Genomic DNA, 13,826 nt, shown 5'->3' on the forward strand with positions numbered 1-13,826 from the left:
CAAGTACAGGCAGGACATTGCGTAAGTTCAAGGTCAATGCTGTAATAAATATACGCAATGCAACTCACTTTCAAATTTTACTTATAGTTCAAATAAGTTTAGTTTACGTATTTTTATTATGTTTACATTTTACTTGTAATTTGTGCCAGGCCAGCTTATTACTTACAGAACTGTAATGCTAAAAACAATTTCAAATGATATTTAATGGAAATTACATGGTATATCATGGTAAACATGTCGCTTGTCAAACAATTTGTGGGCAGAGGTGACCGTAAACAGAGGCTTGCTTGACTGTAGTCGGCTACTCATCAAAAAGGACCAAGATAGAGGAAGTGAGACATAGACCAACGCTGGAGAGTAAAGAAAAAGAGGGTTGGGGGCAGGGAGGGAGCCAATTCCATGTCATTCTAGAGAATCAGGCTTTCTAATTTCCATACTCTGTGTCACTCTTGCAAAGTTATATATACAGTGGAATGAAAATCTGATCTGAACTGGGGAACATTCACTCTCTGTTTATTGAGAATAATTTATTTTCGTCATCTGTGTGCTTGTATAACTTGTGTCTTTAGCAAAGTACCAAACATTTTAAAATAGCCTGTTACTCTAAGAATGCTATATTTGAGGTGTGCTTTTGGTAGCAGCCACCACAACACCATCAGGATCTTTGATCAATGCTACTGAACTATTAGAGTTGAAACCTACCTGGCCTTCTGACTCTCAGCTCGACCCGAATAAAGAGAAGATTTTAATAGGTTTCATCACGGATGGTGACTATAGACATCGCAAAGACATCAACTTGCTATATGAAAGCCAGTCTTCTAATTATAATGATGGGGCTCTCTCATTGGCTATTGAAGAGATCAACAACAGCTCAGAGATTCTACCCAATCACAATGTGAGTTCTTCTTAATCGCTGCCTCTTAAAATATTGTGTATATTATACCACATATTTTGAAATATTATGTAATATGTACAATACAGCTTGTTCAGTAGTTTGATGGGCAAGGGCAGCCATGTTGAGGCGCTAGCCTCACTCACAGATGTCTCTTTTTCTCATGCTGTATTTTGATGCTCCAATTTAATAGCAAATGTCTCAATATTTTCTACGGCAGTAAAAGTTTGCAAACATTAGGTTGCTAAAACCTAGTTTGAATGCCTTTCTCTCTGTACACTCATGCTGGTAGATTTTATATAAACTAGTACACTCATGCTGGTGGATTTTATATAAACTAGTACACTCATGCTGGTGGATTTTATATAAACTAGTACACTCATGCTGGTGGATTTTATATAAACTAGTACACTCATGCTGGTGGATTTTATATAAACTAGTACACTCATGCTGGTGGATTTTATATAAACTAGTACGCTCGCAATTCGAGCCGTAAGATATCAGGTATGTTTATGTGTAATAAACATACAGTCATACCTCGACATACAAGTTTAATGTGTTCTGGGAGCTCGCATGTCAATTTACTCATGTCTCAAATTACTATTTCCTATATAAACGAACTAGATACAAATTAATTCGTTACCATACTATGAAAAGACACCTAAAACAAGATATTTTGGTGGAAAAGCGTGTTTCAACTGTTGTGCTTCAGTACCTACGCTCACAAAGCAACAAATGCCTAATTCAGTTGTTATGATCTGCAATAAAATGTAACGTTCCTACGCTATTTACATTATTGTATGTACCTGTATGTACCTTCGAGACAGACATAACGCCTAGCGGCGATATAAGAGAGAGAGAAATTTGTCAGCAACACGTTCAGTACACTAAACCTTCATGGCGTTGCGTAACAAAAACTTAGAATTTAACTTAAATAAATTTAGCTTACGGAACACTCGTATAAAGGTGAGTTTTAATATTTTATCTAACACAACTTTAATTTTATCGTCTTACTTTTTTCACTTATGTTCGCTGTAACTTTTTACCAACTTTATAAAAACTGATTCGAGGAGAAAAACTGAGCGATGCTATTCGTGAAAGCTGCCTCCCGCGTACTTGACTCTATTGTTACCATTGAGAATCAGCTCGTATGCTCGTATCCCAAAGGTGACTCGTATCCCAAAGGTGACTCGTATCCCAAAGGTGACTCGTATCCCAAAGGTGACTCGTATCCCAAAGGTGACTCGTATCCCAAAGGTGACTCGTATCCCAAAGGTGACTCGTATCCCAAAGGTGACTCGTATCCCAAAGGTGACTCGTATCCCAAAGGTGACTCGTATCCCAAAGGTGACTCGTATCCCAAAGGTGACTCGTATCTCAAAGGTGACTCGTATCCCGAAGGTGACTCGTATCCCAAAGGTGACTCGTATTCCAAAGGTGACTCGTATCCCAAAGGTGACTCGTATCCCAAAGGTGACTCGTATCCCTAAGGTGACTCGTATCCCAAAGGTGACTCGTATCCCAAAGGTGACTCGTATCCCAAAGGTGACTCGTATCCCAAAGGTGACTCGTATCCCAAAGGTGACTCGTATCCCTAAGGTGACTCGTATCCCAAAGGTGACTCGTATCCCAAAGGTGACTCGTATCCCAAAGGTGACTCGTATCCCAAAGGTGACTCGTATCTCAAGAAAAAAAACTTCCTCAAAGTTCTATTCATATCTCAATTTTCTCGTATGTCGAGGTGTTGACTGTATCTAGAATTATTATACAATGCTAGTGGGTGATTGATTGGTTCAGGTGTAACGTGCCTCGGTGTTATTCTCAAAGTCAGAGTTTGAACCCCATATAATGAAATCCTTTTTTCCCGAACCTTCAGCTGCAGCTTCAAACAGATGGAAGGACGGATATAGCTCTTATTATAGTGGATATTTCTGTTTAATTTCATTTTCTTTTTAGCTGCAAGTGGTTGTGGCAGAAACGAATGCATTTCAAGAGTTCAGCACGACTCAAACCCTGAGGCTCTACAGGGAGAAGAATGTGTCAGCCATCATCGGCCCTGCATTTCAATGCAAGTCAGAAGCAATGATTGCTAGTATCTTTAACCGCGCCATGATCTCTTATGTACGTACACGGAGTTATCTTATCTTCGCTACCTCTAAAGCTATAATCTAATAAATGTATGTTTTTGCCTGTAAACAATCTTGTATGTGGTTTGACAAAGAAAATGAGCGAAAATTGGGTTGGTGAAAGGATTCATCTTCCCTTTTTCACTTGACACTTTTTCGATAAAACTTTTTTTAATGATGTTTTATCAATACATAGTAAGCTTTATCTCTCACTTTCGTAAACTTTTTTCCTCTGTCTGCCGATCTGCAGTTGTGCAAGTTTAAGATAGACCATGTAATGAGGCTCAACCAGGTGGTTGAAATAGGTGAATAGCAATATGCTAGATTATCATGTCACTTGGCACAAAAATCGATTCCATGCGCATAAATACACTTTCAAAAGACAATTTAAATAATGACGTACATATTTAACCGTGTGAAGTTCTTTTCAACTATACTTTTCTTTTCATCAGCGAAATAACCTTTCATTTTTTCAAGTGGAAAATTATTTGAATGTTTCAAACTTGGCGAATCCATTGCATGGATTGATTACTATTTTAAATAAGTAAATTATAACAAAATTACTGATTTGCCAAAATAATAAAACAAACATTGGCACGCTTATGAAAATATCGCATTTTTGTAATTAAATGTTTAACATTTCGTTAATTTAAGATCAAGTTCACATATTGAGATATTTATTATGAACAGCAATGCCAACTTTTTATTTAGCTGAGTGGCAAGTTCATTTGGTCAGCTCATATTCCTGGTCCTAAGACTATAAGCTTACAACACGCTGAGTGCATTGCTTTGACATGCAATCACCTTCTTGAGCGAATGCCGATACAGTATGAGAGATTACTTATTAGAAGTTATCTCCTCCTTTGTTTCATAATTATAAGTTTGTTGATTCGCGACACTTCCTTTAATCTTGCAGTATTGTTCATCAGCGGAGGTGAGCAACAAGGAGGACTACCCAACATTTGCACGGACGAAGGGAACAGACTTCAACATCGCTATCGCTCTTATTAGACTCCTCAACCACTACAACTGGAGAAAGGTCACCATTGTGACCGACGAGTTCAGAGAAGTTACAGATACCTGGCACGAACTCACCGAAGAAATAAAAAATGTGAGTCACTACAAATCTTTTTTGCAAAATATTTTACGATGTCCAAAGTTCTGATACTCAGGCTATTTTGAGATAGCCCGACTTTCTAATAAGGCATTAAGTCTCTTAGAAGGAAAACTTAGAAGCTTAGCTATCCATTGATGTGGCGCTATTCGGCTCTAAAAACATCAATAACGTAAAAGTGACAGGTTTCTGGTCCGTTTAATCAGGTCCCAAAGATTTGAGAGATCAGTTCACAAACAACTGTTCAATATGGAGCTACACACGGTGTTTATTTTCCATCAACAAGTGACATTCCCGTTGGAAACAAACAACAGATTTGCCAACAGGATCATGTATCTCTGAATAAGTCTAAACGAGGCCAGATTATTAGCTGATTACTAAACCTTTCTTTGCTCTTTCTATAATCTTACTAACAAAGTGACAAATTAACTGCTTATGTGCTTACAACAGACATTTTGAGGATGTAATATTTGCGACACGGCGTTGTTAGAAACACATAAATGCAATTTTAGTTTCAGTTTGAAGAATTCACTACAAAATACTTTTTATAACTTTATAGGTAGCAAGACACAATACGAGCAAATAAAGTGCTCACGTAATATAACCAACATCCAACATAACCAACAGTGAAATACCTAATCAATATACATGTAGGTGCGGGCAATTAAGTCTAGCTCAGTCCAATAGTATACAAGTATGACATATGTGAAAACATTTTTACCAAATAACTACTAAGCTAGGACAACTGTTTATGTCACATGTTGGTGTGATGCTTGGGTGTCTCTAACAGTGTGAGGCAGCAAAGAATTGCTGTCAGAGACAACATGGCTGCACATATAGCTACATATATACTTGTTTTTTCATATAAATTTTTTTTTTTAAAGTGTTTTTGGTCAGCGATTTTTTTAATTAGAATGACTCGGCATTCATGAAATGCCAAAAGTTTTGTTACCAAAAAATAGCAAACAAGTAACACTTTTTGGAATAGAGAGCAACTCCCTACCAAGTTGAATAAAACTAACTGCGTGTTTTCTTGTTTATTGTGTCTGGAAAGACACAAAGGCTGTGCATAAAAGAAAAATGACATGCATAAGCAGGTGTTCAGACTTACAGTTGCATTGCATCGCGTTTCTAATTGCAGTCAACACAATGTTGCTAAACAACGAAACGCGATGTAATTCTCGTGTATAGCTCCCAAGATAGAAGATTATAAACCCTAACGTAACAAATGCCTGTCAGGTGTGAGAAGTTGTGGCTGATGATGCAGTCGAGTGACATTGATAAATGGAGCTATTTACTGATTTTGCCAACAAAAGAAGATATTTCTAAAACCATTAAACTCGCTACACATTTCAGGCAAAAAATAATAAGCTATTATCAATTTTTGACTGCCAACAATTGGTTCTTTCTTATAAAACCATTTTTAATAAGAGCTGTTATGCAATGTTATGTAATGTTATTTGTCACCCGGTCGCCCGGGTCTAAAATGTTGGCTTTTGATCTGGTTAAGTCACTTTGGGTAGGCCAACTAATGATTATAAATGATCAAAGATTTGACACACTCACAGCAGCCTTTTTCTATTGGTTAATAGAAGATGAGGTCGGGCAAATCATAAAAGAGTAGGATACATGTTTTCGTTCCGCAGCAATCCAGTAATCTACCACAACCGACCTCGGCATTGTTAAGCCTTTCTGGCAAACTTCTTAATTGACTCACAAGAATGTTTTTAACCAGACAATAATAATTATCAATTAACTTTGGTATTGTTTCTCAACAAACCCCCTTTTGTGTTGCCGAACATTTTACTAAAATAGACGCAGTCAATTTTAATTGGAAATATATCAAGAGTAATGGCCACAAAATTACAATGCAAAACATTGTCAGGGGATTACAGCAAGTTTAAAAGCTCATTTAAGTTATTCCATGTTCCGTCACGATGTCAGTCTAAACCGGGTAGTTTGTGAGCTGCATATTAGTAAGAACAAGGCATAACACAGCTGCACAACAGCATAGCATAGTAACAGCGCCATAGAACACAGCATCTCTGCAGTACAACAGCACAACAATACAACAGCACTAGAGTACAGCAGCACAGCTGTGCTACAGTATAGCTGTGCTACAGTACAGCAGCGCATCAGTACAACTTTTAGTTCAATTTAAAAAATAATATTAAACATTTAAGCTCACTGTCCTTTAATAAGGGATTTCAGCAAGCACGTCTCAACAGTATTCCTAGATCAGAGCCTAGCTATTATCACTGTACACACTAAAGCAGAGACTTACAGAAGTTATTTGAGAGTATATATTATGCTGTCTATGTTTCTACAGTAGATCGATATCTGTTCGACCATGAAATTGTTCACCAACCAAATATCTCTGGTGATTAGATGCACCATCAATTATATTATTATATTATATTATTGTAAATTCGGTTTATTTTGCTTTAAACAATTATTTTAGCGTAAACTTCAAGAATCAAAGAGAAGTGATTAAAATGTTTTATCTGACAGGTAAAGGAGAACCAGAATTTTTACATGATTTGTAATTTTACCTGCTGCTCAGGATGTTGTTGTCCATCAACCTACCTACAAAAACTAGCTCTAAAAATCTGTGTTATATATTCTATGCTAAAAAAATTATTTTGGCATTCATATAGTGAGAAGAAATTTATGTTTTGGCAAATGATTGGATTTTTAACACCTTTTTTATCGATTTATTTTAGTGCATGAAAAATGTTATTTGTCTTTGTTATAGCTGGTTAAAGCTCGTCGTCAAACTGCTTGGACGTTCGTAAAATTCTCAGTGCAAAATTAGTTTAAGAAATCCTTATTTGTTTAAAGAAATAACAAAGTATTTAGTCTATTTGCACTCCCAATATGGTGGGTGTATTCCATGTGCCATGTTACTCTTACAAAAATGTTTAACAATTTTCTTTACTGTCTTATGGAGCTGAGTCTACATTTCTGTTTAAAAATGTACTTACATAAAATTGTAGTAGATGTTATCAGAAAGTATCGTTGTTTTTCTATCATTTGCGACTGCTTTTAATGTTTGAAGTGATCTTACTGCCAGGATGTTTTAAGATTAAAATCGATAAAACTTGATCGCAGATAAAGTGGTCAGATTCAAGTGAAAGTGTGATTATGACTTCTATAGTTGAATTTTGACAAAGAGACCAACAGAATAGAGACGCATAACGCTGCAACCTGAACGCAATAGCCGATATCAATAACAAGAGAGATAGGCAGCCGTGCGATTAGTGACGTTATTGCAGCAAAAAAAAATTTTGAGCATTTTAACCACAATCAAGTTGTGTCAGTTTTAATTTAGAAACATCCTGGCAGTCAGACCACCTCAAACATAAAAAACAATTGCAAATGATAGAAAAATACTGATACCTTTTGATAGAATCAATTAAAATTTTGTGTAAGTTAATCTTTTATTGTTACGTACAACAGCGCTATTGCTCCTAAGCTTCAATAACTTCAAGTTGGCAATTAGCTGGTTAAATAGGACATTTATTGGGACAACTTGAAAAAACTAAAGAATGTGTAAGACTGTTTTGGTATTACTCACGATTCAGTAACACAATACTGCAATATCGGGAGGTAAACTTACAATTTACATCATCAGTTTTTCCTCAAGAAGTGTCAATGAATCATAACTTTCACTAATTTATTCTGCAAACATATATATCTATGATTAATACAACCATACTCAGTTATTTCTATGGTTTTGGATATCTGCTCCCGCCCACCGCAAACTTGTATGAGGCTGTTTTATGAAGATAAATGTTTGATAGCATGAAACCTCGCAAGTTCTGTCTTTCCATTTTAGCAACTCTCTCTTCACAATATTACAGTCCTCGGCGAGCACACCAGTCAGAATTACAACAATGAGTGGGCCGTCACGAACACATCAGAGTACAACAGACTTATCGATGCTCTGCAGAATAAATCTCGCAGTAAGAATTTATTATCCAACTTTCACAATTATATAAATTTTAATAAGTGGTTTACTGGCAGCACTCGATAGCTGAACTATATACTGGCAGCACTCGATAGCTGAACTATATATTGGCAGCACTCGATAGCTGAACTATATATTGGCAGCACTCGATAGCTGAACTATATATTGAAGTTGACATCAGCAAATATTTGAATTTAGGATGAATTTGTAATTTTCATATGGAGACTAAATCGTTTCTACTTGTTGGGAACATTTTGCATGCATTTTTTCTGTTGGATAGTCTTAACATTTTCTGCTTCTGTTGTTATTATTATTACTATTATTGTCATCACTGCTGTTTTGTTATTATTGCTATTTTGTTACTGTTATTGTCATCCTTATATTATATATTTTTTAGTTTTTTTATTGTTATATTGTTATTTTTTATTCTATTTAGTACCATCATCGCTATTATTAACATGCTATCATTATTGTCATAATTTTAAATATCATTATTGTAATTATTATTGCTAATTTATTAATATTATCATTACTAATATTACCACAATTGTTATCATCAATACTACAATTAATGGAGCTTGCGAATCATTGCAGTTATAGTGTATGTCGGTTCAACTAGAGGTGCATCCGCTCTTACATACGCTATGGGACAACGAGGCCTTCTTGTTACTGGAGAATACTTCATTATCAACGTTGATGTCGTTGACCCCTATGACCCCAATATACCAGACAAGAAGACCAAACGTAAGGTGTTATATTCTAATCAGAGTTTAAACAAGAACTTTACTAATGCTCATGTCACATCAAAGTAGAAAGTTAAAACTTGAGAGAATAAATACCCTATATGCTATACTGTCTTCAACTTAGCTGAACCCATATTAAAGGTTTTTATTTTGCTCATATACAAAAGGAAGACAACTCCTCTTTAAATAGTGTTGTATTTTATTTTAACTGTTGATGTATTTCATTTACAGTCTGCTGGAATGGAATTTTTCCTAGGAAAGCTTCGTCATGCAGTAAGTAGTAAAGATTTATTACTATATCAAACTTTCCATTTCTTTCTGGGCGAATGAGGCAGTACGAGGCCAACACTTGTTGTACATATACGAATATATAATATATACTATTTTGGTGATAAAAAGCTTATATGTGACACACTATTTTACTCAGCCTTTCAATGTAGGTCACTTCTGGGAGCAGAGAGGTGAGATATCTATGTACTACAAGTCCATGGCATCAATTTTGAGGTCTCATCCTATAGCCAGTGACTTCAACCTCTTTAACCAGCAAGTGCAAAAAAGATGTCAGCGTGCTCCGTTCAATTATCGTGAAAGAGACAGCGTGGTAAGACTCTCATGAATCCTTTAGGATTAGGTTTTATAGCAAGTCATACCCATAATGCCTTAGTTGCTATGTTTAAAGTAGGTTCAATTTTCTTTAAATGCTTTGATCATGAAAAAATGATAAAGAGGCTGCAGACGACTTCAGTAAATAAAGCCTATCTGCTTTTGTTGGCCAATTCTCCTTTTTTACCGTTATAGTCTCTCACTAAATTCTTCTGTTCATAACATTGTACTTTTCCTGTTTCCATCATTTAACAATATGAGCCTAACCTTGAACATACAAGCAGACCCCCTGATCCTAGACAATATTAACAACTTTACATCTACCGTGGAAGCACATAGGATAGCACAATTCATTTTCAACTAAACATAATTTTAACCAAACCTGTAGAACAGTCAAATACAATGAAAAAAATTTTGTTGCACAATATTTTATGGAAGTGATGTTTTGGAGGTAACTGATGAAACATAATGAGTCTGATACATGTGTGTGTATGACTGTATGTATGACTGTATGTATGACTGTATGTATGACTGTATGTATGACTGTATGTATGACTGTATGTATGACTGTATGTATGACTGTATGTATGACTGTGTGTATGACTGTGTGTATGACTGTATGTATGACTGTATGTATGACTGTATGTATGACTGTATGTATGACTGTATGTATGACTGTGTGTATGACTGTGTGTATGACTGTATGTATGACTGTATGTATGACTGTATGTATGACTGTATGTATGACTGTATGTATGACTGTATGTATGACTGTATGTATGACTGTATGTATGACTGTATGTATGACTGTATGTTTCCATAAAAAGAAAAACTAATAGTTTGAGTGTGAATTTTTTGTTGCCGAGGAAAAGAAGCTTTCTAGCTCTGTCTGTTTTTGATCTTTCATTACTAAGAATTTCCACCTGTGCGTCATTAACAACTAATGTTCTGTCATTTCTATGCAAGTTGAAAATGTACTCGGTATTTTGGTGATATCTCCAGAGCTAATAGTCTAATCAACTTGAAACTCACACTTGAATACTTACACTGTCTTAATACTTACTAAACTGTCTTAATACTTACTTAACCTGAACTATACTGACAATTTATTATGCACAATAGGACCAAAATTTCATAATTTTACATAAATTAAAAATGTAGAAAAACTAAATGAAATCAGGCAGCCGAGTTTGCTCAGGTATAGGATGAGGTGGGAAAACTATTTTTAAACCATTTCGTGCCCAGACTAAATTATCAAATAAGAAATTAGTTTCTGAACACATTCACATTTTTGAATAGATATAATTTTATTGCGTTTGCCCACTTATTATAAATAACTGACATTTTTACAGGCAATTTGATATATTTTTATGCTTATATTAATAGTTTGACGTAAAAGTCGCAATGGCAGCGAAAATATATGATGCTACTTATCTGCTGGCAGAAGCGCTGCACAGTGTTATAAAAGAGGGCGGCAGCATCTACGACGGAAAGCTAGTATTTAACAAGACTGTCAACAGGTTATACAAAAGTGAGTAAACCAACTTTTTCTCTATTTTACTAAACCAGGCAGAGATGCTCCTTTGTTGGCTCTAGCAAACTAAACCATTTGTGGTGAAATATTAGGTGACAACATTAGTTAAAAATTAATTTGTACTTTATAAATGTTGCTTTTTGTTATACCCATAGTTATGTAGCCTCATCTAAAAAATGCTGAAGGTTGTCTTCCCTTATAACAATTGTATTATCCTTGTGTCTTCCATTTTAAATCAAGCTAATAATGAATGCATGAACTAAATTTTAAAAGCTATGAGGTAGGAGCTTAGGATATGAACCCCATATGCATACCCCTACACTTAAGGAATGAGGTAGGAGCTTAGGATATGAACCCCATATGCATACCCCTACACTTAAGGAATGAGGTAGGAGCTTAGGATATGAACCCCATATGCACACCCCTACACTTAGGGAATCTCGATTTAACATGTAACTCTGACCAGTGCATTCTTGCATGAGAATATGAAATGAAAACTAGACTATGTAGTCCTCTGTTTCATCCATGCAGGTAAGATGGGATATGAGCTATACATGAGACCAAATGGAGACACACTGAGCAGCTATAGCCTATATCAGACACCCAGTTCACCTGCCAATAACTCTCACCTTAACACAGCTATCTACCCAGTTGCACTCTTCAATCTCACTCATGTTAACGTGACAGGTCTTCCGGTATGTACCTACCTAATCACTTACTTTTGTCACTTACCTAGTCACTCACTTTAGTCACTTACCTAATCACTTACTCTAGTCACTTACCTAATCACTTACTCTTGTCACTTACTCTAGTTTTGTCCTTGCAACTAGGTTGACACTGATGTTGTGGTATGATGTAAGCGGTGCTATACCAATATGACCAGCCTCTCAGCATGAGTAGTCAACAAGTTGCTGCTTGGCTCATCCCATGCCATGAATCCAAAGAGGTTACTGCTAGCTAGTAGTGTAGAATTTTTCGTAAAACGACTGTGAGCTGTAATCACAAAGCTAACTTGTTACATCTTCTCATTGGTTAATCTCTATCTTTATATCCTAGTGGTAAATGGAAACCCGAGCATTCCTTCATCATGTCACACCAAACTTACATAAGTAAATTGACACCTCAGTAACTCCAAGTCCACGTGGTATTACTATGGTCTAGGGTAGCTGATGCCACCGTAACTGGTGTCGGTAATTTACTGTTTTATGGTTTGTAACACCAGCTGTAAAAGTCAAACTAAAATTGCTAATCAAAACACTGCCCAATCATGTCTCATATATCATAAGAGTTCACAATCAAGGGCTCATATATCATAAGAGTTCACAATCAAGGGCTCATTTTGTTTTTAAACTAAACATCGGTTGCAGTAAAATATGGATTCATAACCAGAATAAGGTCATAAGGTCATAAGGTCACTGACCACTGATGCCGCTGCTCAGAAGCTGGTTGGACTCTGACACTATCGGTCAGGCCATCGCTTAACATTTGTGGTTTAATTATCCCATGTTAAATGTTTGACTAACCATCTTAAGTTGACCGGCGGAAGGGGCGCCAATTGCAGGTGTGACCTGTCTTTTTCAAAACATAATTCCTGACAGAGCGACAAGCGTTAACAGGATAGATCAAACGGTCTGCATACTGCGATGACCAGATAATTTGCATGTTACTTTGATACATAGACGTGTCAAATACCCAGACATATGCGCATATATTTTCTCTAGATTCCAACAGATATTTTACTTTCAAATTTGAGTAGTAAACCCAGTATAGCAGTCGATGTTTTGTTTCGAACAGTGTGATGTTTTGCCTCTGCTTGTGTGAATCCGCCGATTTTTTGGTCAAAGCTTTTGTGCAGTAGTTCTTTGCTACTTGCTGTGTCATGGTAAAGAAGGTTTATCCTTTGTTACTTTTTATTGATTGTGTTGCAGGGCTGGTGATAGTGAATTGATTGTGTAGTAGGGCTGGTGATAGTGAATTGATTGTGTAGTAGGGCTGGTGATAGTGAATTGATTGTGTAGTAGGGCTGGTGATAGTGAATTGATTGTGTAGCAGGGCTGGTGATAGTGAATTGATTGTGTAGCAGGGCTGGTGATAGTGAATTGATTGTGTAGCAGGGCTGGTGATAGTGAATTGATTGTGTAGCAGGGCTGGTGATAGTGAATTGATTGTGTAGTAGGGCTGGTGATAGTGAATTGATTGTGTAGTAGGGCTGGTGATAGTGAATTGATTGTGTAGTAGGGCTGGTGATAGTGAATTACATGCAAATTTAAAGTTTGCAACCAATATAGGGTTTTGAAGTTTAAAAGTCGATTTCATGTTCTGCGGTGTTTGAGGATAGTTCTAGCTAACACACTAATGGTCACTCACTGATGAGTTTAGCTGTTTGGCGGTTGCTTAGCATCGGTACACAATAAACTATTTTTACTTCTTAAATTAAAGAGCTAGTAGCTAGGTTGTCTTACAGTCAATTTAGATCAGCGCGTATCACAGTTTACATTCTAGTAATTCTTTTTTATCCATCGTTATTTTGAGATAATTGGTAGCTTATGTTTTCTTACAGGAAATGGTGGTTAAATTGTGTTAATAACCCTTTTAATCTTGGGGTCATGAACTCTCCTAGTTATTACCTAACTAAGACAAAACAGGCTTCGTCCATACTCTATAATCTTTTCAACTTAAAAATGAAGAACTCATTCTCTTATCATAATCCGCAAAGCGGTGTATATTATTAGCTTTATTATTATTGTTATTTATCATTAATTTATCTTTATAATTATATCTCTACGACATCTATAGTTAGCGTTTTTATACTCCTCCACTACTCTAGTTGAACATGCTTTGTGT

General features: G+C 36.0%; 1 protein-coding gene across 2 annotated transcripts in view; it reads left to right on the top strand.

Moving 5' to 3' along the window:
* LOC137389657 (speract receptor-like) overlaps positions 1-13,826 on the top strand; it is a 46,144-nt gene that overhangs the window by 13,568 nt on the left and 18,750 nt on the right. The window contains exons 4-12 of one of the 2 annotated variants that reach the window (XM_068075722.1): positions 639-895; positions 2,849-3,013; positions 3,935-4,129; positions 7,971-8,097; positions 8,697-8,846; positions 9,077-9,118; positions 9,286-9,446; positions 10,835-10,979; positions 11,493-11,677. In XM_068075722.1, the coding sequence (XP_067931823.1) occupies positions 639-895; positions 2,849-3,013; positions 3,935-4,129; positions 7,971-8,097; positions 8,697-8,846; positions 9,077-9,118; positions 9,286-9,446; positions 10,835-10,979; positions 11,493-11,677 (1,427 nt within the window). The remainder of the gene's footprint in view (positions 1-638; positions 896-2,848; positions 3,014-3,934; positions 4,130-7,970; positions 8,098-8,696; positions 8,847-9,076; positions 9,119-9,285; positions 9,447-10,834; positions 10,980-11,492; positions 11,678-13,826) is intronic. The other variant, XM_068075723.1, reaches the window with a different exon arrangement.

The sequence above is a fragment of the Watersipora subatra genome, chromosome 3 (genome assembly GCF_963576615.1).
Source record: "Watersipora subatra chromosome 3, tzWatSuba1.1, whole genome shotgun sequence".
In the NCBI taxonomy this organism is placed as follows: domain Eukaryota; kingdom Metazoa; phylum Bryozoa; class Gymnolaemata; order Cheilostomatida; family Watersiporidae; genus Watersipora; species Watersipora subatra.